The 24,130-nt window shown below is 52.5% G+C and overlaps 1 protein-coding gene across 1 annotated transcript in view; it reads left to right on the forward strand.

Annotated features, from left to right (window-relative positions):
* The first annotated feature begins 10,038 nt into the window (after positions 1-10,038).
* Positions 10,039-24,130, forward strand: part of CIB4 (calcium and integrin binding family member 4) — a 50,879-nt gene continuing 36,787 nt past the window's right edge. Inside the window, exons 1-3 of the mRNA XM_030311483.1 lie at positions 10,039-10,092; positions 10,500-10,534; positions 17,333-17,429. Coding sequence (XP_030167343.1) covers positions 10,039-10,092; positions 10,500-10,534; positions 17,333-17,429 — 186 coding nt within the window. The remainder of the gene's footprint in view (positions 10,093-10,499; positions 10,535-17,332; positions 17,430-24,130) is intronic.

Below are 24,130 nucleotides of genomic sequence, written 5' to 3' on the forward strand. Positions count from 1 at the left end.
GCCACAGCTTTAAGTATCAACTATGCCTGGAAATTTTCGCATGCTGTCTCCAGCCCAGAGCTCTGTTCTGAACTCTCAGCCCTACGTATCTATCACTTGTCTTTGCCACGTGGCTGTTGTACAGACACTCAACATGTCCAAAATCTTGTTCTTCCCCCTTAATCTGTCCCTGTCCCAGGCTCCCAGCTCAGGAAGAGCCCTCTCCTCTATCTGCCTGCTGCCTTTGTCTGAGACCCAAAGGTCACATTGACAATTGCCGCCGCTTCTCTTCCCACATCAGTGGCCCACGTTGCTGACTCCACGTTAAAATGTCACATGACATCATCCAGTCCTCTCTTCCCCACCACAGCCCTGTCCCAGGACTGTTCCTTTCCCCTGGGACATTCAGTAGTCTCCTCACATTCTTCCCCAAAGCCACGCTGGTCTCCTTCCAGCATGTTCACCAGCCACCCGACAGCAGAGTGATCTCTTGAAAGCAAAAATCTGATTATGTCATTTCTCTGCATCATATTGTTCAATGACGTCCCATTGCTTTTTTTTTTTTTTTTACTGATCTCATGAAATTTATTTATTTATTTTTTTTTCAATATATGAAATTTATTGTCAGATTGGTTTCCATACAACACCCAGTGCTCATCCCAAAAGGTGCCCTCCTCAGTACCCATCACCCACCCTCCCCCCCCCCCCACCCCCCATCAACCCTCAGTTTGTTCTCAGTTTCCCATTGCTTTTAAGAGAGCTTTGAAGATAAACCCTCCAGGAGCCACCGCCCTGCGTGTTCTACCCCCAGCTCCCTCCCGGGCTCAGCTTAACTGACTGTTGCCCTTGGCATGACCCATCCTGAGGGCTTTCTTGGTTTTGCCAGCATCTTGAGTCCCTCTCAGCCCCGCGGGCCTTCATGCATGTTCTTCTCCTGCCAGGAGAAGTTCATCCTTCAGGTTTCAGCTTAACGTCCCCTCCTCATAGGAGCTTCCCTACCCCCAGAGTTGGTTAGGTGCCATACGAGCTCGCTGTCACTGCATCCTGCACTCTGAGTTCATAGAACTCAGCACATCAGAATAAACAGTGAATCAGGTGATTATCGAAGATGCTTTTCCCCTCCTGGGCTCTAATCTTGAGGCCGGAGGCTGTTTGTCTTGGTCAGCACTCTATCCCCAGCTCTAGCAAGGTTCTGGAACATCCTAGAAGATTCATAAATAATTTTTGGAGTGAGTAAAAGACCAACAAGGACAGCCAGCCACCTCCCACCCCTAGCTCCCCAGCAGAAAAAGCAACACAGGGGGTATAGGGCAGAGAGAGGGCGGCTGGGATATGGGGTTTTCTAGCTAGCGAGTGTCAGAGTGTGGCTATAAAAATGAGGAATTCTAAACAGTCTAATGAAGTCTTCTTATTGTCGGACTTAGCGCACTGGCTGGGGAGCCAGCAGATCTGGGTTCCAGTCCCAGGTCTGGCACAAATCATGACAAATAACATTTGTATAACGCTTCACAGGGCATTTCCACAGATAGGATTTCATTGAATCAACTCAGTGACCTCTGGCAAGCAACTCTTAGAGGCTTGTTGGGAGGGAGGGCACCAGAACCCTCCTCTCTCCCCTGGGATCACAGGCAGGTTTCCTCCCCGGCCCCTGAGCCACGCATCTGTAAATGAAGGAGTCCGACGAGATGATCTTTAAGGCTTGTCAATGGCGATTTGGAACTCAAAATTCAGAACTACTCCAATCAGAAGCAAAGTAGCACAATAGCAGGGTAGTGTATTCCTCGCCCCCGGCTCCTGATAATACCGTGGGCGCCCCAGCAAGGGTTCACAAGAAAGCAGGAAGCAGGACAGAAATCAGGACTTTTGTGTAGGGTGGCGTTTTTGAAAGCCAGCCCCAAGAAGCAGGAGTGAGAGGCTGGGGAGAGGCAGAGGTAGAGGAAAAAGCCCAGCTAGGTTAGTATGTGCAGATCATGGCTTCTGTCTTGAAGGGCCATGATCTCACCGGGACCACCTGAGAAGCCACAGAGCCCATCCCAGAGCTGTCCACCAGATTACAGGCGCGGGAGCCTTTCTCCAGCAGTGTGGACGTTTGCCCTCGGGAGTGTCAGCTGACTTCTGGGCTGTGGCTCACCCGCAGACTGAGAGACTTCTTGGAAGAGACGTTGCAGGGCAGAAGCTTCAAGAATCCTTGAGGGCAGTTTGGAGGCAGGGGCCCAAGCTCACGGAGACCTGTCCTCCGCACAGCGCCCAAAAGTCAAGGTGGGACCGTGGGGCACCCGGCACCAGGATTGTTTGACACAGAGTGCAAAGGGGCAGGGGCCCACCCGCCATCTGGGGCCATTGCACAACAATGGTCCTGGACTTTGCCTCCGCTGTCCCCACCCGGTCCTCTGCCCTGGAGTTCTCACCGAAGTCCGATGCCCCCACCCTCTTTCTTCTGTGTGAGTGGTCTTAGTGTACAGGGCCATCAAAATGGGGGTGGGGGTGGTATTCAGGCAAATTCAGGTAGTCGGGCAATTCATATGGGGCCTCCGGCAGAGCCTTGGAGAACAAGACGTCCGGTCCCTCCTGGGCTCTCCTTGAGCACCGGCCGGCTGGCTCTGTGATGAAGAGCCCTGTCTTACTGTGAGAAGTGGGTCGCTCACGACGCTCCTCCCTTGGGCAGGAGGGGGTACTCCCCCAAAGGTTAACAAAGGGTCTGCCTGCAGGCTTGGGGCTCCCCAGGCCTGGCAGTGCGGTGCTCCCAGATGGGAGACGCTTGCTCCTCCTCCCTGATGCTGTGATGCTGCTTCTCTGTCCTTCTGTTATAAACTCTGGACCCAGCTTCCCTCAGCCTTCCCTTTGGGTCATCAGAAGTCTGATTTTGTTAATAAAAAAAAAAGGAACAGTGGCTGCTTCTAGCTTTTTTCCTCCGCTATAAAAATTCTACTTGGTCCCCAGGCAATGCGAATGGGAGACTAAAGGGAAAAAAAAAAATGTCTTTTATGGGAAGGTGGATAAAAAAAACGCAAGGATTTAAGGTTTAAGATATTATCTGCCCACGTTCTCCTCTGAGGGAATCTGTTCGACCCCAAATAAATTTCATCCTCCTCCAGGAGAGGAAAGGGCCTTTGTTTCTCTGACCATACCCACCCATCCGCACCCCAGATTTCCTGGTGTTGTATATAAAGAATTTGGGGTGGCTTATGTCCCTGAATCCTGGAAGGTAACCTCTACATTTGGGGAATTTCCCAAATGATAGGAGTGTCTTCATTATTCTCTGTGGGCCACTCAGACCATGACTGTGTTCATGCTAATCAGATGACTCAGGACCGAAGGACCAACCGTGCGATTAGAGGGTTGGGGTTTCGAGACAGGTGACGTCAGCCTGACCTCTGGGAAGGGTAGAGGGGCTGAGGATTAAGTTCAATCACATGACCACTGATTCCATCAATAATGTTTACATCAAGAAACACTCTGGACTGGGGCTCAGGTCAGCTCTTCCTAATTTGTGTTACACGCATTCGTGATCCAGGATGATGGTGCGTCCCACGAATGCAGAAGCTTCACATTTGAGACTCTTTCAGACTCACACTAAGAGGGGTCTCTTCATTGGCTCGTCCTGATTTGTGCCCTTTATAATAAAACCGTGGTCACCGGTATGGTGCTTTCCCAAGTGCTGCGAGTTGTTCTAGTGAATTACCAAATTTGAGGGGATAAAGCTTGTGGCTGGTGTCTGAAGTGGGGGAAGTCTTGTGGCTGATGGGGTCTTTAACCCATGAAGTCTGTGCTAATTCCAGGATCAGAGCTGCCTTGCCCTTAGATATCTCTATCGGCTTCCTACCACTGCCTGGGGGAGGCTCAGTCTCCCCAGACCATAGGCTCTTTTCCACCTTCTCCCCAGAAGGCAGGCCCAGAGGCTTGAGTTGGGCCCGGGTGGAACCGGCCCAGGCAAAGAAGGTGATGTGTGGTGCGGAGAGCAGCCAGCTTGCTTGAGGGCAGTGGGAGGTATGGGGTGCCTGGCCCCCTCCTCCTCCCTGCTGCTGTCGGTGTGCAGGCTCCAGCCTAGCTCATCTGGGGACGGTCCACTGGGGCGGCTGGATCGGCCCTTCCTAGGCCAGAGCTCTCCCTTGCTTCCTGATCCCTCCAGCTACTCATAATCCAGCGCTCTCTTCCTGGCTGAGTCTTTCCCGTGTGTGGTGTGTGTGTGTGTGTGTGTGCGCGCGCACGCAAAGGAAAGAGAGTTTGTTCTCTAGAACTCCTCAAATTCCCCCAGCTTCCACTTCCTGAACTTGCCGTTAATAATATTTTGGTGTCTTCCAAGTTGAATGATTTCTTCCCATTTAAATCTTCCATGTATTCTCCCTCTCTCTGCCCTTCCTCTCTCCCCCTGGCCAAATAATAAATAAACATTAAAAAACAAAAAAAAAAAACCTTACTCTCTGGGGCCCCTGGGTGGCTCAGTCAGTTAGGTTAGGTGTCCGACTTCAGGTCATGATGTCACAGTTCGTGGGTTCGAGCCCCGTGTCGGACGCTGTGCTGACAGCTCGGAGCCTGAAACCTGGTTCGGGATTCTGTGTGTGTGTCTCTCTCTCTGGCCCCTCCCCCCACGCCCACTCTGTCCCTCCTTCTCTGTCTCTAATGTTTAATAAACATTAACAATTTTTTTAAAAATAAAAATCTTCCATCTATTCAAAGATTTATTCTCTGTTTCTAGCCCCACTCGGAACAATCCTACTCCCCCAGGGCAATGTAAATAGAAAACTAAAGAAATGGTTTAAATATCTCTTTGGATGAGCTAGTCCCCTCTATGCAAATGTTCAAAATTTCAGATTTTGCACCCACTTCTCTACCCCATGTCAGTATCTGGCCACATGAGGACACTGCCCTGGCCACGGGGAGACATCCTTCGATCCATACTTGTTCTATACACTTTGCTGGAGTCCCACGAGGCACGATGGTCACACCTGGCCTTCTGGGTAATGTGCTGACATGCACTATGGGAGTTGCAGTGTCCCATTTCTTCCTGGGAAGGTGCCTTAGTGGACTCTTCATCCTGGACAGGCCTTTGCCGGAGCTCTCTCTCTGCCTCTCCAGTCCTCTCCCTGGGGCATGTGAGAGCTTCTGGGTCCCCACAATGGCCAGGGAAGGCAGGGTCCTGCCTTGGTCTTGCCTCCCCGGCCACTGAGGCAACCTTTGTTCTGCACCCCGCTGGATGGGGCGGACTTCTAGAGGTGTCAGGCCCCCTCCTCCCACCTCCACAATCGGTGAGCTCAGGGAAGCATGACTCAAGCGCCTGAGATTCTCGGCACCCCTGCACCCTCGTCCTTGGGTAGTGAGCTCATGATGGTGTGATGTCCTTGCTATCTCTTCATCCTCTTTGTCCCCAAGACCAGGAGGGCAAACCTTTCATCCTTTTCCTCTATGCCTGCTGGGGATGCTCCTACAGAGTCCAGGATCTACACCGCCTAGGCCTGCCTCTTGCCACAACAAAGGAATTTAGAAAATCCTTTCTCCAGACAAACGGTGGCTTTCCAGTCTCCTTGGTCGCTGGGAACTCAAACAGAAATGTAGTTGATGTTCAAAGCTGGGCAGTGACCTGCTCTAGCAAGATCTACCCTCGCCTCCCACAGTGGGTGGACCCCCTGGGCTCCAAGACTCACAGGCTGAGGAAATAGATCTGAAACTACTTCAAAATGTAATCCCATTTACATGCTCCTCTAATGATATATATGGTGGCTTACTGTGTGCCAGTTGCTAAGTTAGGACATAAACACTCCTTGAAATTATTTTTTAATAACTGCTTTATTAAGCCATAATTGCCATACCACACGGTTTAGTCTTAAAGTGAACAACTCAATATTTTCACTATATTCAGAGAGTTGTACAAACATCACCCCTATCCAATTTTAGAATATTATTTTCATCACCCCAAAAGAAACCCCATACTCATTAGCAGTAACCACCCTCGCCCCCCGTATTCCCTCCCCCCCAGATCCTGGAAATTCTAATCTACTTTCTGTATCTATGGATTTGTCTGTTTGTAGACATTTCATGTAAATGAGCTTTCCTCATTTAATATAATGTTTTAAGCTTTATCCATGTTGCACTGTGTATCATTACTTCATTTATTTTTATTGCCAGTTAATGCTCCGTTGTATGGATATGTCGTATTTTATTTATGCATTCATCAGTTGGTGAGCATTTGGGCTGTCTCCGCTTTTTGGCTATTATGAAGAATGCTATAAACGTTCATGTACAAGTTTTATGTGGACAAATGTTTTTATTTCTCTCGGGTACATAGCCAGAAGTGGAACCGCTGGGTCATATGGTAACCTGCTTAACATTTTGAGGACGTGTCGAACTCTTTTCCAAAGTGGCTGCACCATTTAACATTCCCACCAGCAGCATGGGAGGGTTCCAGTTTCTCCACATCCTCAGCAACACCTACTGTCTGTTGGTTTTGGCCATCCTAGCAGGCGAGCTATGGTGTCTTGCTGTGGTTTTTAGTCTGCATCTCCCTGATGGCTAATGACGTTAGCATCTTTTCATGCACTCATTGGCCATTCGTGTATCTTCTTTGGAGAAACATCTATTCAAATCCTTTGTCCATTTGTACTTGGCTATATGTCTTTTTATTGTTGAGTTGTAAGAGTTCTTTGTATATTCTGGATACAGATTCCTCTTTGGCCCCTTTTGGATTTTAAGAGACCTCTAAATCAATGTCAGACCAGGGGTTGCCGCTTTGATAGTCTGTAGAGTTCACCGCAAGGTAACAGAAACCTTGCAAAGAATGCATTGCACCCCACGCAGAGGGTTCACGCAGGGGCAGACCTTGGAGAAGAAGGAGTTGGAACCGCCGGGGCAGGCCTGGGCCTGCTCTCTGTTCAGTTACACCCTTTTCAAAACCCCTGTTGGCGAAGAGTCTGAGAGATTTAACAGGCTGGAGGTGGGTGGGGAAGCTGGTTGGTTAATGTATTGAAGGTGGAATCCATTTGGGGCATTTTTTTCCTTTCTTTTCTTTTCTTTCTTTCTTTCTTTCTTTTTTTTTTTTTAGCATAGGCTTTTATTTCTTGGGCAAATGAGATGGTACATAGAAAAGCATTTTGGAATTACAAAGGGATATGCAAATGTAAGGTGATATTATTGCTTCTAGTGTTCTATGTAGAACCGATGAAAACGGTCTCTAGAAAGAAATCACAGAGCCTGCCTGGGGGGTGGGGGGTGAGCAAGGTTTTAGGGGCAACGTGGGGGATGAAAAGGAAAGGAAAGAGGAGGGTGGGAGAGTTTCCAGACATTAGTTACTTCTGTGTGTGTGTGCATGTGTGCGTTTGTGTGTGTGAGAGAGACGGACAAGAAGACCTTTGTGATTTCTGCCATGTTCTTTTACCACCTGCGTGATTATCTATTTGAGATTTCTCTTTGAATGGGCTCCTCTTTCTTTTAATTAAATATGTTTACAAAGGAAACTTTATATCACAGTTATACATGGCAAACCTGCTTCATTTTCAAACTGGAATGTGCCATGTAAACAAACAGAACAAAAACCAAAGTGTTATTTAATGCTATCTGGATGCCGTTGTCTCCTAGGCCTGGAAAAACTGCTCCCTGCTGGCTCACCTCTCCTTGTCACTCAGGCCTCTGCTCAAAGGGTGCCTCCCCGGCGGCGCCCTCTAAGCCTACCCCTCTCCATCCTTGCTTTCTTTCTTTGACAGTGCTCATCACTATCTAAGGGACATCGTTTTTCCCATGTGCGTCTGGCTCTGAGCAGGCAGGGGCTGTCTTATTATTCCCTATTTCCACTCCCTAGCTCAATAAATAGTTGCCGAATGAGTAGCTCATCTAAGCTGCAAAGTTATTCTCTAGTTTGTTTTTCTCCTCTTAGCGTGTGTCAACCGGGCGTTAAAGGACACCCCGGACAGTGCCACACTGCTATTTGCACCTTGCTGTGACAGGGGGACTGCGCAAGGCTTGAGAACGAAGGGGCCTTTCTGAGTGTGATCCCACAGCGCCTCTCCCCCCCTCCCCCAGCCTCCCAGGCCACGCTGTGGGAACCCCCCAGGCCACAGCCGCAATGCAGGCTTCGGATCCTCGCTTGCCCATTGGCCAGCTGAGTGACCCCACGGCATCACTGAGCCGCCCCTGTGTCCGCCTTCCCCAGAGTAAAAGGACCCATTCCGTCCCCTGCCAGCCTCACAGACACACCAGGCGGAGAAGCTGTTCAAAGGAAGCAGCAGCTCAAAGGACTTTCCAGAAGATGGGCTGTAAGTACTGACATCGCCTGCTAAGATATCCTACCCCTTTTCCCCAGGCCCAACTTTTAAAAGTAATGATATAATTCAACTCTTTACTGAGCACTCGGTAAATTTACAATTTCGTTGTATTCTTTCAATAATCCTCCGAAGTGGGGATTTATTGTTCCCATTATACAGATGAGTTTAGAATATAGTTTGGTGATTTGCCCGAGGTGACGCAGCCGGCTTAGGTTCTCGACCATGACGTTGTAACGACCACAGAAATGTTACCACCTCCACGAAGACTTCCTGCCCCGCGTGGTTTCCACTTCTAAATGCCCATAATTCTGCACTATTTACCTCTCTGGTGGAATCCACTCAATCTCCCTTGGGGTGTGCGTGTGTGTGTCTGTGTGTGTGTGGCAAGTATCTGTTTCTTGAGGGCTGAAATCATTCACTCATCTCTCCCAGGGTCAAGCTGCGTACTTGGCACACTGTGGCTACTCCACCTGTGTCCCCAAGTAAATCAAGGACTAGAGGCTCCTGGATTTCTTCCACCAGGCTCCGTCTCGGAGGAGGACAGGTGAAGGAAAACGAGCAGCAGTATTTCCAGAGATATAAATTAGCTCCATCAGAAAGCCCCTGGGATGTTTACCTAGGAGAGCGTGTGGAAAGACATGGGCTTGAACCAGGAGACCGACACTGGCACAGTGAGGGCGGACGTGAAGACCCTCCCGGAGGCAGGGCAGGGAACAGGGCTTTGGGAGGACCCTCCTGGCCTTGGCATTGATGGCCTGTGCTGGACTTCTCCACCTTTCCAGATTCACTCTCTATCTGTTCCTCATCCTCACAGGAGAGTAGAGGAAGAGGAGAGAGTGATGTCGGGCTCTTTATTCCATGTGCATGGGTCAGGGCGGATAACAGCTCTGTGGTTACTAGCCCAGGAATCTGCGCTATCCTGGGTGGTTTCCCTACACCCGGACCTTGCCGTTGTGGTGAGTCCCTTTGTCAGAACCGCTTCAAGTTCTCCTTTTTTTATTTTTTTATTTTTTTCAACGTTTATTTATTTTTGGGACAGAGAGAGACAGAGAATCTGTGCTGACAACACAGCCCGATGCGGGGCTTGAACTCACGAACTGCGAGATCATGACCCAAGCTGAAGGCGGACGCTCAACCGTCTGAGCCACCCAGGCGCCCCTGGGTAGTTCTATTTTAATTTCCTCTTCAAGTTATTCTGATTTGAGCGTGCCTTCTATTCCTGAAGGGACCCTGGCTGATGGCGAGGAATGCCCTTTTCTGTACTCTTTCAGTCATCTCTTGAGGTTGGGGTCTATGCTTATTCATCACCATGTCCCCACACTTGGCACCGTACTTGGGATGTGGTTCTAATAGCTAACTAAGATTATTGAGCACCTATAATGTGCCAACATTGTTACCTGTATTAACTCAAATAATCCTCACAAGAATCCCACAATTATCACCTTCATTTTACTGTTGAGGAAAGTAAGATCCAGAGAGGCTGAGTACCTAGCCCAAGGTCACATGTCTTGTCAGCATATAGCAGAGCTGGGGTTTGAACCCAGCCGGTGTGACTCCTGAGCCAACAGAATGACTCTCAACCCCGCCAGTGGGTTGCCTTCTGGTTGTCGTTTCGGTGTAAGGCGGGTGATGCTTATTAGTCTTGGGAACCCAAAGAATCTGTTTCTTTGCCCACTCAGAGGCTCAATCGAGTAGAATGGGCAGAAGGTGGAATGTAGGTCACCATGGCACCGGATCACCTGGTCACATTACCTGCTGGGCCCTTGGGGCTGTGGTCCTACTGCAGCACAGAGAAGGGGGGGTTGGCATGGGGCAATGTTTGAGGCACCAGATGCACTGGGAGGACCTGGAAGAATACCAGGTGGGTAGATCGGCCAGGAGATTCTGGGAAGAGTGGGGAGCTTCCCGAAGCAGGTGGAGAGTTTCCCAGGCAAGGAGTGTGTGGCCATTGAACCTGCGTCCATGTGAGCCCTGGCCAGTACTCTGAGGCTCCCTCCCCCATTTTTCTCCTGCTCCAGAGCCCAGGGTTTTAGTTGTGGCTTCAATCCTCTCTCCATGCTGTCAGAGCCTGGGGAGGAGAGAAGGGCACCATTTTCTCCTCTGCCACCACTGGGGGCGTCCCCTGCAGAGGGCTGGGGTGCCTCCATTTCACCAGCTACGGGATGAGAAAATGGGCCTTCTCCTTCCCAGTCCCTGAAGCTCCCATTCCGCAGGGGCCGGGGTAGGGCCGGACAGAGTGGGCAGTCATCTCTCTGTGGTTTGTTGTAGGCCCTGACCTTCCTGACCAGGAATGAAATCCTGTGGTGAGTAGAGGGGCCCCTCTCCTCCCCTTGGGCTGAGGTCTCATCCTGGTACAGCCCCGTGCTGGTCCCTGAGTGTGGTTCCTGCCCAGTGCTGTGGAGCCCCAGAGATGAGGCTGGAACAGGGAGGGCAGAGACAGAACCCAGTCAGGAGAGCTGACACCGTGATTCCCAGGGCCCAGCTTGAGTTGAGTGAAACCTCAGGCATTAAGCCACTATGGGATCCAACGCAGGATTTCTTCACGTAATCACGGAAGTGGACAGGGCCTCCTCGGGGTGATGGGGGGAAGGAAGAAAGGACTTAGGAAACAGGTCGGAAGCCTGGCTGGATAAACTTGGATGCATTACTGAATCGCTCTAAGCCCAGGCTCCCTCTCCAAGCCTCTCTTCAGGGCCTGGAATGTGCCCTGTGAGGACCCTGGGAGCATAATGGGGAACAGCCCACAGTCCCTGTTGTCATGCGGGTTGCTGTCCAGCAGGGAAGGCTCCGGGCCAAAGACAAGCGTCATGCAGCATGGAGAGGCTGCAGGCGCCCTCCTCATCGGATTGCAGAGAGAGTGACTGGCTTGGTGTGTGAGTGCTCCGTCCGGGCCCAGAAGGTTGACTGGAAGTCCCATGTGACTCCTTCTCTTGCTCTGCCAACCGCTCAGCACCCCTTCCCCAGCCCAGCAGAAGAGAGGTGCTTACCATCTGGACAGAGCCGAGCACACAGGCTCCAGCCTCAGGGCCGCCAGGCCCAGTGATAAGCAGGGACGAGCTCCGGGTCAGCGTTTTTGAGCCGCACTTGTTAGGTTTGAATTGGAAGCTGAGGGACACTAGCTATTTGAAGAGAACAATTTAAAGCCTACGTTAAATCATGTCATCATAACATTTCAGAACACCAGAGATAATAAAAGCCTAAAAACCTCTGTAGAGAAAAAAAACAGAGACAAAAGACATACAGAGGACCAGGAATCAGAATGGTTTGGGACTTGGAAAGGTTGCAAGACAGCAGCTAAAGACCTTCGGAATTATTATTATTTTTTAAAGCTTTTTTATTTATTTATTGAGAGAGAGAGAGGAGAGAGAGAGAGAGCGAGCGAGCCAGCGGGGCAGGGGCAGAGAGAGGGGGAGGGAGAGAATCCCAAGCAGGCTCCACGCTGTCAGTGCAAAGCCCGATGTGGGGCTCGAACTCACAAACTGTGAGATCGTGACCTGAGCCCAAGTCAAGAGTCAGATACTTAACCAACTGAGCCCCCCAGGCGCCCCAAGACCTTCAAAATTATAAGGAAAAAATCCCAATATAGAATTAAGTCATAGCTAACCTATTAATCAAAAGTGAAGGTGAAGTGACTATTTCTTGACATGCAAATTATTTTTAAAAAGTACCTCTTATGCATGCTGTCTGAGGAAGCTTTTGGAGGACACGCTCCATTAAAACTAGTAAGGAAACTGTGTTACTCTGGTAAACTAGACTGGTATATACAGGGTACTTCCGTTTTTGTAAAACATAAGGTTCTACGTGCACATACACACACACAAAGGGAAGATCTCTGGAAGGACACACACAGCGTGCACGCGGCGATCATAGGTTAGCTTGTCGGAGGGGACCCGGAGGACTGACCGTATCAGTGTTGGTGTCGGTGCCTTGTCTGGAAAGCGAAGGGGCAGCTTTGACACGGACACCCAGTGGCACTTGCAGTGGCTTAGGAAGCTGATGGCACCGGAGAAAGTGGCCAAGTTCGGCTAGACTAAGCCCCAGTCGCTTTCAGACAGTTTTCCTATGTGGCCTCTGAAGACGTGTTGTGATTTTCCTACTAATGTGACAAAGAAATGCGGCCTGGATGGCAATGCAGTTGGATAGATCAGTGCATTTGAAAAAAAGTATCCAGGACACCACCAGACAGGAGTAACCTCCAGAGGGTGGCTCTGCCTCATCTAGTATGTTCCCACGCTCTTACCTGTGACTTGCATAGGCCATAGAGGCCTGGTCACCAGATCTGCAGGGGATGCACACTGGGAGGGCAGACCACATGTGACAGGCTCTGGTCCTCGAGCCCGCCCCTTCCCTGTGCCAGGCTGCCTGGGCTTGGCCCTCCAGGAAGGGGTCTGTCCACCCTAAGTTTCTAGCCTGTGGGGATTTTCTATCTCATCTCGTTGGTCTTTTAAAGAGAAAGTCCCTTTCGGCCTCAGTTCCAGGTCAGCCCTCCCTGACTTCTGATTGAATTGCTCCCGGAGAAGCCTTCCAGATGTCTCTTTGGGCCCGGTGCACCAGCCCTCGCAGGCTCTTATCTGCAGCTGTGGCTGCGGACTCTGCCTCTGGGGTCTGAGCCGAAGAGGGCACGCGTGGCTTCCTTTTGACCTCCACGGTTGGAGCCCAGGTCGGCCCGCCTCCGTCTGAGCAGTTTGGATTACTCTGTAACCCTCAGTGACCTCTCCTGTCATGATCTCGGGCTGCATGTAGGTCCGCTTTGGGAGCCTGAAGCTTTGCCCCCAGCCCCTGCCATGAGGCCGCTCTTTCCTCTTAGCGCCCCTGAGTGCCCAACACTTTCTAGCCTCCAGGCCCCATCCTGGCCATTAGCGCTGGTCCTCCTGGGGCACCAGAAGGTCAGCAGGCAGAGTGGTTACAAGCTTGCTTCCTTGAAGCCAGAGGCCTGCGTTCGTTCGAGACTCAGCTCTGCCACCTGCTAGCTCTGTGACGTTTCTTACCTTTGCTGGGCCTTTGCTCAACCTGTTCCCACACTTATAAAAAGCATGATATCAAGTCCTGGAACCTAACCCCGCATGGTTGTTATTAGGACAATTAAGTGATCGAATGCATGTCAGGGGGTTAGAGCAGCCCCCGGCACGTGGGTCAGTGTTGACTATGTGGTATAGCTGTTATTTTCATGCTATTATTATCTCTCTCTCTGTCTTTTTTTTTTTTTTTTTTCTTTTGCAATGAAGAAACTGGCTCAGAGAAATGAAGTGATTTGCCCAAGCCACACAGCTTGAAAGGAGCAGACCATAAAAGCCACCTTTTCAGGCTAAAGATAGGGCTATTTATAAAATACCTTCAGGCTGTGCTGTTGGGCAAAGAACTATTGACCCCATGGCCCGGGGAGCTGAGCCCAGAGGGAAAGAGTAGATGCGGAGACTGGCAACGGAGCCGTGTTCTCAGTCCTGCCTGGACAAGAGGAACACGAGAGCTCGCGGGACTCAGAGGTCCTGCCCCCTCCCTGGCCTTGAATGAGAGCCTCTAGGGGTGGGCCCGGGTCCTTTCACAGAGTCTCCACAGGTTTCTAACGTGGGACCCAGTTGAACACCACTACAGAGGGCCTCAGAGGCAAGGGTGCAGAGAAAGGTACAGAAGCAGCCGTAGGATGCCCGAACTGGAGGGCGCTGGGGGCGGGAGGGATCGTGGAGTCTCTCATTTTACAGAGGGGAAACTGAGGCACAAGAAGGGGTTGTGGCAGGTCCAAGGTCCCGCAGAGTGTGAGCTGCAGGGCTGGTCTCCCCTGTCTTGGGGCCTCTGAGCCCGCCGACGGCCCCTCCCCTCGTCTGGGAGGGAGCCACAGCATGGGCTCCTTGATTTCTGGCAGGCTGAATGTGTGAGTTTTTCAAATGGCTTGACTCTTGAGTCCATTAGTGATTAATTCAGAGTTCCATTTAGAGCCGGCTGATCCATATTTGGAGGAGGAGAACGTTTTGTGGCAGCTGAGATGCAGCCACGATTCATCTGCGGGCAGCCCACCCACTCGGAGGCCTGGGATGGCATGAAATCTGGGCAAGGCCCTCCCCACAGCAGCCCTCCCCGCCAGAAAGCTCTGGGGGGGAGGGCGGGGCCGAGGAACTCACACCTGGGTAGGGGTGGATCCTTGGGGGTGGGGGCTGCACAGCCTGAAGAACCCGCTGTGGGGTTCGGGCCACTCCCGTGGGGACCCAGGGAGCAGTCCATCCTGGGCGCCCGCCATAATGGCGCAGGACCTCAGAGAATTCTTTTTTTTTTTTTTTAATGTTTATTTATTTATTTTTGAGAGAGAGAGAGAGAGAGCTCACAAGAGGGGGAGGGGCAGAGAGAGAGAGGGAAATAGAATCTGAAGCAGGCTTCAGGCTCCAGGCCCCAGGCTCTGAGCTGTCAGTGCAGAGCCTGACGCGGGTCTGGAACTCGCTAACTGTGAGATCATGACCTGAGCTGAAGTCGGAGGCTTCACTCACTGAGCCACCCAGGTGCCCTGGGACCTCAAGAGAATTTAAAAAAATTAGTACAACTTACTGAAAGTCGGTCTGCTTGTTCTCACCTCAGGCCGGAGTTCTAACAGTGACAGTGACAGCTCCTGCCGCCCCCTCCCCCCTGTCCCTTCCCTTCGTGGGCCACTGGGTCCTCCGGGGATGATGGCCTTCCTTTTCTCCTCGATGCCTTTTAGTGTCCCCCGTGCTTTCCTGGAGAATGTTTCCCCTCACCTTTTCCATACCCCGCTTTTCGGCTCCCTCCCGAACTTTCAGAGAAGTGTCTGGTGACAAGTTCAGGGCCCCTTACGAGGCTGATGGAGCCTGTTCTTCACGAATAGCCATGTTCCGGTCTGGCTCCTGTTTTCAGGCCCTTGACATGAGTCAGCACAAGGCCAGTGATGAGGATTAGCTCCCCATCCGGCAGAGTCAGGATTGAAGCCTAGGTCTCTCTGCTCAGAGAGGTCAAACAACTTGCTTCAGATCACACAGCTAGTGGGAGAGGGATCAGGGTCCAAATGGGTCCCCTGACTGATCTGGCAGCCTTCCAGCAGGAAGCGGGGAGACAGATCATACGCTCAGTTGGGGTCTTTGAAGGGACTTTGTAGTGAAGGGACTGCTCTCAGAGGCTGAAGGAAACAGCCAGGGACTAGCGATTACTGCCCCCGAGGCCCACGGCCCAGTCAAGCGCCGGAGCTGAGTGAACGCTGGAGGGATCACACAGACACAGACGCTACCAGAGCCGGCCAAGGCTGGAAGGGGGAGGGGGACACACCCCACCAGGCTCTCTCACTACCTCCAGTCTCCCTATGGTGCCTCCCTTGGGCCAAAGCCATCTGGAAGCATCTGGAAGCCAGAGGGCAAGGGCGGTGGGAGGCACCATAGAGATCAGAGCCGCGCCTGGGCAGCCAGTGGGAAAACAGCGAGAGCACAGACACAGCTGATGTTCTTTCTACTCTCCCACGGCCGGGATCTAAAGGACATTTTCCCAGTCGGTGAGCTGTGAAAACATGAGAGGCCGGATGGGGAGCAGATCCTGGCTGTCAGTTCTCCTGGTGTTGGGCCTCCATTTACCATAATCAGGGCCCTGCCTCTTCTCTACCTGCAAATCCTCACTTGTAAAATCACCCTCTGGAGGCTTCACTTAGTCACATGTCCCTAAATCCCACCAATCAGAGGTTCATTTGGGTCACCAAACCACACACCCCGCAGGTGACAGTGAGGGGCTGTTAGTCACTTTCCCGAGTAGGGATTAACTTGGCCAGATGCTCGCCTCCTAGCGCTCGGCCGAGATGAGAAGCTGGATGGTGGGCAGAAGAGAAGGAAAGGACCAAAGGAGAGAGGGTAATTTTGGAGCAGGAAGGATCCTAGGGGAAGAAGAAAGGGCAGGCCCAGGGACCCAGGTCAGGTTAGAGGCCACCCACCATCATGGTCTGGGGCCGAGCTCTGGGAGGCAGGGCACAGCGTGTCTGAGCTGCAGGACAGGAGCACAGACAGGGGTGTGGAGAAGCTCGGGATCTCCTGAGGGCCTACGCAATGCCAAGCTGACCTTTATACACCTCCTCCCGTTTACTCCTCACATATTTGTGAGGGGAGATTGGCCCCACCGTGACAATGAGGAGACTGGGGCTCAGGTGGTGTCAGAACCCTGTTCAACGTCTCAGAGCTACCAGAGGGCAGAGTCAGGACTTGAACTCAAGTCTGTCTGGCTCTAGAGACTGTTTTTCACCAGCGTGTGTTAACCCCCCACCCCTCACACACTCACACACACTCACACACACACACACACAGTCGCACGAAGGCTCTGCACTCTCCATCATGTCAACACCCACGCCCGCCTCCTGGCCTCCCAAGAGAGATATCATTATTGTCCATTTTCCCGATGGTAAAACTAAGGCTCAAGAGTAAGGCGAGGTCACGGCACTGGAGTGGCAGGGCGGGAACTGGAGTGTGGGTCTCCTGTGTCCCAGGCCACCACGTCTCCTCTCCACTTTCTGGGTCACCCGTCCTAACAGACCCAAGACCTGTGACCAGGATGGGGTAGGAGGGCGGGAGGATGAGGGCTTGTGCTCTCTTGGCCTGGGGCTCCTGCCCTCCCCCCCACTCGAAGGTCACACAGCCCCTTCGCCCTCTGCCTGCCCCTCACAAGCAAAGCCTCCAGCACAGTATGGGCCTGCGACAGAGACACTAACTCAGCCACACCCACCTTCTCAGGGCCAAGGGCCGGGCTGGGCAGATGGCTGGGGGTTGCGCGCTGGCTTCCCCAAGGCCCTGCGGGCTTCTCCATCTGCAAGTGAGGGACTGGACGGTGTGACCACAGATGTCCCCTCCAGCTCTGACATTCTATAACGAACACCTGTGGCGTATGTTCCATGCTATAGAGCACACTCACACACCTTTCCTCATGCCCGGCTCATCTTTGCACCCCCTACTGTGTGCTGGGCACCCTGGACTCCTCAAGGATGTTTCTAGAAGGGTGCAATGAAAGGTCTAACTGCCTTTGCTATGTCACTCAATTGTAAGTCCCCTTCCTCCAGAGATCCCGGGGGGACAGAGGCACACGGTCTGCAGTCCATGAGCTGAACCTGCAGTTCATCATGCCTCTCTTCTTAGCATCCATGACACCTTCCTGAAGCTCTGTCCCCCTGGGAAGCACTACAAGGAGGCGACACTGACCACAGACCAGGTCAGCTCCCTGCCGGCCCTGAGGGTGAGTGCTGGATGGGGGCAGGGGGAGGTGTGCCACTGGGGGCCATGGAGGGGTGGAGGACACTGGGGGAGGGAAGGGCACTCTGACCGTGGGCCGTCTGGTGGTAGCATCTCCAGAGGGGCTCTTGGACCTCCAGGCACGGGCCCAGCAGGGCATGCTTCCCCAGCACTTTTCTTTAAAAAATTTTTTTTAATGTTTATTTATTTCGAGAGCGAGAGGGAGAGACAGAGCACGAGCAGGGGAGGGGCAGAGAGAGAGAGGGAGGCACAGAATCCGAGGCAGGCTCCAGGCACCGAGCTGTCAGCACAGAGCCCAACGCGGGGCTCGAACTCACAAACGGTGAGATCGTGACCAGAGCCGAAGTCAGACACTTAACCGACTGAGCCACCCAGGCGCGCCCCGCCCTCCCCCCCCCCCCCCAGGACTTTTCATATGAATCTGGCCTCACTTTATCCTTGTATCAGTCTCATAGGCAGGACAGGCATGGCAACAGTCACCATTTCTCGGTGAGGGGCAGAGGTGCACTGGGGCAATGCCACGTGTTCCAGGTCCTATCGGTGAAGGTGGCAGGCCTAGCCGAAGTCCCCCTGGCTCTGCTGACTGATCTTCCAGAGCCTGCTTGTGATTCCCTTTTGAGCCTCAGCTTAAACACCGCACCGCACCCCCCTCCGGCTTCCTGCCGGCCATTTACCTGACGCCCCCTCCCCCACCAGAGGACCCTGCACCAGCCAGCTCTCTCTCCTCTCTTTTATGCCCCAAATGAGATAAGTGGAAAGGTCGAGGATCCCCTGCAGAATCATTCAGGCCTAAGGGAAACCAGGGTGCCACCCCAGGTCATTCTCCCAGCCCCCTCCTCAGCCCTTCTCTTCTGCTCAGGCTGCCTCACTGGACTAGGGCTTTTCTAGAACGACTGAGAACCTTCTCAGGTTCTTCCCTGAGAAGCCAGGAGCAAGACTTGGAGCCCGGGGACTGTCATCCCAACTTGCCTCCGTCTATCTCCAGGTGTGACTACAGGAAAGAAGGACACGTGCATTTCTGTTCTTGGTCCCTTTATCCTCTCCCCCTGAATTTAGCTGATCCTCCCTGAGTGAGAGCCTGATAGATAAGAGAGGTGGGCCAGATGTTCATATCTTCTCCTAGATTTCCCAGTTTCCTGGGCCAAATCTCATAACTCATACACCCAGTACACACACACTAACACACACACACACACACAATCTTGCGCTTGTTATAGCAGAGTCCTTGTACAAACCACTCCCTGTGCCTCAGTCTCCCCACCTGTGAAATGGGTGGAGTGGTGGGGGTGGCTGGGGGTTGTTTGCACATGCTCCCGAAGGCTCGCTGCATCCCCCCAGGCCGCCCACCACCACCAATCTTTTAAGGACCATCCTTGAGTTTTTTGTTCCTGCTGTGACAAGGCTCTGCCCTTCCCCGCAAAGCACCTGGAAGAGGCCAGAGAGTCACAATAAAAGGGCTCCCCAATCACTTCTAAGATTTTTAATTAAAATTTGTGCAGTGCGTAGCGAGGCAGTGTCGGGTTAACAAATCATGGCGGTGTCAGTCTTCCCGATTTTTCTTTCGGATCTCGGCAGAATAATGGTTTGAATTTGTCATTGTGCGACGAGAGCCCGTCTTCTCTTCTGTCTGGAACAAGACGGGCTCTGAGAGCCGTGGGCGCCTCTTAGGAGAGGGCTGGGGACTCGGGTAGGGTCCCAAGGAGGAGATTGCACAGGTGGAGGGGACACACATTCAACTAGGGCTCTGCAGCATCTCCGAAGCGAGGGAGCTTGTTTTGGGCAGAGACCAAGAAAGAGCACAGAGCTGGGGCTTGACATGGAGGCAGGAACAGAGAAAACAAAGGAGTGAGAAGGGGGGTGAGGGGGGGAGTAGGATGGGGGAGCTGGAGCCGGGGTCTTGGAGAGGAAAGGAGCACAATCCTCAAAAAGGTGAAATGATTGGAGGATATGTCTGGCCCAGGCAGACGGGAGCCTGTCCTTCTGGTACCCCCTGCTCGTACACACACCCCCACCCCCTCACCCCCGACACACACACACTTCCAAGTCCCCACCGCCCCCCACGCACCCATGCACGCACACGCGTGTGCTCAGACACCCAGACACGCGCTGGCTGGGGCGTGTCTCAGAAGGAGGCTATCCGCTCAGGCCCTGGGACCGAATGGGAAACTTGTGCCCTCCGCTCCCCAGATGGGGGACAGTGTCACTCGGGCAGTCTCAGAATATCAGAAGGTGAAGCCTTAAAATCAGGCACCACCAGGGAATCGCTGCCAAACGCTCTCTGCCCCGGCTTTACCCCTCAGAAAACTGAAGCCCCAAGAGGGAAACACCTTGCTCGGGCTACGTGACCGCAGAGCCTGGCTGGCTCTGACCCCACTTCCAACGGGGGCCCCCCCGCTCTGATCAGGGCTTGGCTCAGTGCTGACTGAGCGCCGGGTCTGCAAGGCGCCCTGGGGGCACAGGGGGAGCGCCTGGCAAAGAGCAGCCATGGAGGGCCGGCTTGGAGAGTGAGGGGTGACGCGTGGGCTGGCACTCCACATGGCCCCAGAGCACCCTAGGCGGGCCTGGGGGCTCTGTCCCGAGCCCCAGAGGAACGCACGCCGCACTGGCATCAGAGGGCCGGGTCAGGGCCCAGCTCCAACACTCCACCTGTGCCGTCTCCCTCTAAGCATGAATCCCTGTCTGCAAAACAATGTGTGTGCCCTCTGCTGTGTAACAAGTGCAGGGACGAGCCACAGTCCTCCGCACCTTCCATTTTTTCCCCCTGTGCGCTGCTCTCTTCCGTCTCCGGGGCAGGGAGCCAAGTGAAGGGTGAGAGACTGCAAGGCTTGAGAACAGAGGAGGGGCAGAAGGGTGGCCTGGGGTCTGCGTCCCACGGTGGTGGGAGGGCTGTGGGGGTGTGTGCAGGCAGCCGCTGCCCACAGGGAGCACCAGCCCAGGCCGCCCCTGGAGCGCCAGATCCCCAGGCACTTTACTGGACAGTGGCTGGGAACTGAGACGGGATCTTGGGACCAGACTTCTTTAATTTTACTTACCTCTTCCCTCTGAATGGCCATCGCTTTACTCCATTGTACAAATACAAACCAGATTGTTGTAGAAAAACCGGAAAACAGGGGCGCCTGGGTGGCTCAGTCGGTTAAGCGTCTGACTTCAGCTCAGGTCACGATCTCGCGGTCCGTGAGTTCGAGCCCCGCGTCGGGCTCTGGGCTGATGGCTCAGAGCCTGGAGCCTGTTTCGGATTCTGTGTCTCCCTCTCTCTCTGCCCCTCCCCCATTCATGCTCTGTCTCTCTCTGTCTCAAAAATAAATACACTTGATCTTAGCCAAAAGGCCGAGAAGTGATGTCTCAAAAATAAATAAAACGTTAAAAAAAAAAACAAACCCAGAAAACAGAAAAGTCAAAATGCAATACAAACTATCAGGGTAGCTCACCTCAAGGGATGACAATCATGACTCTTTTGCCTTATTTCCTTTCAGATTTTTTTCTAAGCAGATATGTGAAGTGTTTATTGGGAACCCCTGGACTTTTTTGCATGGTTCCCCGCCCCCCCCCACGTTGGTTTCTTTGTTCCTTTTCCAGCTGGTTCTGAACAGCCAGAACGATCTCACACATTTGGGACACCCGACCACTGCCGCTGGGTTAGAACTCGCTTGCTAGTTAAGTGATCTGAGGCCAGTCACTTCCCAAGGGGAATGATTCAGGGTGTGAGGAAGCAAATAGACCCCAAGCAAAGGAGACTGGGCGGGAGGGGTGCCGCGTGGAGAGCCCGTTTTCCAAAGCAGGTGAGAGGCCTGGCTCTAGGTGCTCCCAGGCGTAGACCTGGGTCCAAGAATGCAAGTGTCGTGACAGTATGAGGAAGCGCTTTCTAATCAGTAGAGTTGCATGCAGAGGGCACGAGTTCCCTGTCACTGAAGGGTGTGAAGCGGGGCCAGACAAGCATGTGGCCGGGGTGTTCCCTCCTCACCTCCCGAGCCTGGGGCTCTGGCCCTGGCACTCGTTCTTGCTGTCATCTGTGTCCACCTCCATAGTACGTCCCAGACTTTGGATGTTCAGTGTCCGATAAAACTCCCCCCCCCGGCCCCCCCCCCCAATTTTTTTTTTCTCTTTTTGAGAAAGAACCATTAGAGACGCCAACTTTCCGATTTGGCCAAGTAAGGACATTTACAAACGATGGGATCCACCATCACCATCATTTCATTTTTTAAGCATGTTCATTCTAGATCAAAAATATAAGAAGGATCTAATCCCAGAAGCAAGAACAGTTCTTCCCGTACACATCTCTTTTTTGTGCTTCTTTTTCTACGTTTGCTCCTGGTCATTAAGCACTTCGTCACCGGTCATCACTGGTCCTCAGACTAGCTTTTGGGGATCGAGGACCAAATTGCCCTCCAGGTCTTTCCAATCTTGGTCGCAGAGGGAGGCTCGCTTCCCGAAATGAGCAAGGAGAGGCTTGCTGGGGGGTGAGGGCCCGAGTGTCCCTGGGTCCTCAGGGCCCAAGGATGGGAGCAGACTGACTCACACTGCCCAGAACACATCTCTGGAAAAGGCTGTGAGAATTGGGCCCCAGGGAGCTCCGGGTACAGCTATAACTTGGCTCAGGGGCTTGAGTGGTCTGGGAAGAAAGTTCTGTTTTCTTAACTTGGATTCACTGGTGGAAAAAGTGGGTTGGTTAATATTGGGAAGGGTCTGCCCATCAACAGATGAACAAGGCGAGAGAGTTGCCTGGGCAGCCGAGGGCCGCGGGGTGGGGAGGGGGGGACCCTGAGGACGGGGACACAGTGGCCCTTTTCTACTCAGAAGTTTCTGTTTTCTCTTTGTGGCTTTCTCTGGTGTATTTGAAAGCGAATTAGCTCAATGTTTCTGTTCTTGTAAATAACCATCTTGCTTTCTGTAAACTTGGATGAGTAGTGGCACAGTGTGACCCAGGTTTCTGGTTTCCGGGCCCGGGATGGCGGGTGGAAGGACCCGTGGGAGATCCCGGGGTCTCAGAGCCAGTAGGGTGGAGGCTCGCACACTGAAGGGGCCACCACACTGCTCTCGGGCCTCTTCCCGCCTCCCCCTCCGGGGTTCCTGACGGCAGGTGGGGTGTGTGCACAGCCTGGCCTCTTCTGCATTTGCCTCCAGCATCAACTCTGCACTGTAAGCACAGAGAGGTTAGGAAACCTGCCCGAGGTAGCAGGAGGCCCTGTGGGCGTGGCTCCTAAGGTTCCAGCTCCGTGTCAGTTTCTGTCTGTCCCCAGTTTCTCTGAACCTTTCTGATGCCCACTTATAGGCTGGGCCTATCCACTTCAAATACTTTGCAAAGAACCCACTCCCAACGCTTTCAGCAAACGAAGAGTCCTCATACTTATTCAGACTTTGGAGAAACTACCAGGGTAGCAGGGGGGCAGGAACGGGAGTGTATTTTTTTATTTAAAAGGGTTTTTTTTTTTTTTTTTAAGTTTTCAAATCAAAATTGTTTATGCACGCCAAGAGTCAAGTTGCCCTACAAGGGTTACCCTCATTTCCCTTTTCTGGAAGCAAACATTTGCAGCTCTCAGCTGATTCTTGGCTCTTGCCTCCATATCCCTGGAGAGGGCTCTTGTATGGCCCCCTCTTCATACCTCGGCCTTTGACCTCCTAGAGAAGAGGCTTAGTGCTTCCCTCCCCCATGTCCATCCCCCACCTCGCTCCTATCCGCCACCCTCCCAGTGTAGGTATATAAATGTTTCGATTGGATCAGTATTCAGTGTATACGTTGTTATGACTCCATATGCTACTCAGAGCTGAGCCAGGAAATCGACTATGGTTACTTTTCCCTTTCTGCACGTTTTTTGTTTTTGTCTTTCCTGGATGTAATCATTGCTTTTGATTATGCTTCTACGTACTTATCATTAAGTTCACACTAAACCTCTGCCAATCACCTGAAAGTCTCCCCTAAGGCTTTCAGGAGTGAGATGCTTTCTGTACATTCCATTTTCTTTTTTTTTTCTTTTTTTAACTTATTTATTTATTTTGAGAGAGAGAATGAGCCGGGGAGGGGCAGAGAGAGAGATGGGGACAGAGGATCTGACGCAGACTCTGTGCTGACAGCAGAGAGCGCGATGCGGGACTCGAACTCACGAACCATGAGCGTGAAGTCAGATGCTCAACCAACTGAGCCACCCAGGCGCCCCTGTACGGTCCATTTTCTTGGCTAAATTTCTCTCCGTGTACTCCCTTGTTTTGGTGACGCACATCCCCTAGTAGCTTCTTCCTAAAAGGTTCACGGAGGTAAACGTCTTGCCACCATACCTACACCTGACCCAGGTGATAATGTCTTTATTCTCCCCTCACACTTGATGGAGCGTTTACACGGAATTGAACTACAGGCTGGTTGTCAGTTTTCCTTGGAATTGGAAAAGCAGCACTGGGGTGCATTTTAGCTTTCGCTGTTGTTACTGAGAAGTCCAAAGCCTTTCCATTTCCCGATTTTTTTTTTTTTTTTTTTGGTAACTTGAGTTTTTCTTTCTGGAAACTTTGTCGGCTCTTCTCTTCGGCCCCAGTATTCTGAAATTCCCAGTGACGTGAGTTGGCGTGGGCCTTTCTGTCCGTGTACAGGAAACACAGAGGACCCGCTCGGTCTGGAAACTGTCGTTCAGGTCTAGGATGTTGACGCAACGTCTTATCCCATCTTTTCTCCACGGTGCTTTCTCCCCCGGCTTGTTT

Source organism: Lynx canadensis, chromosome A3 (assembly GCF_007474595.2).
Source record: "Lynx canadensis isolate LIC74 chromosome A3, mLynCan4.pri.v2, whole genome shotgun sequence".
Lineage (NCBI taxonomy): Eukaryota > Metazoa > Chordata > Mammalia > Carnivora > Felidae > Lynx > Lynx canadensis.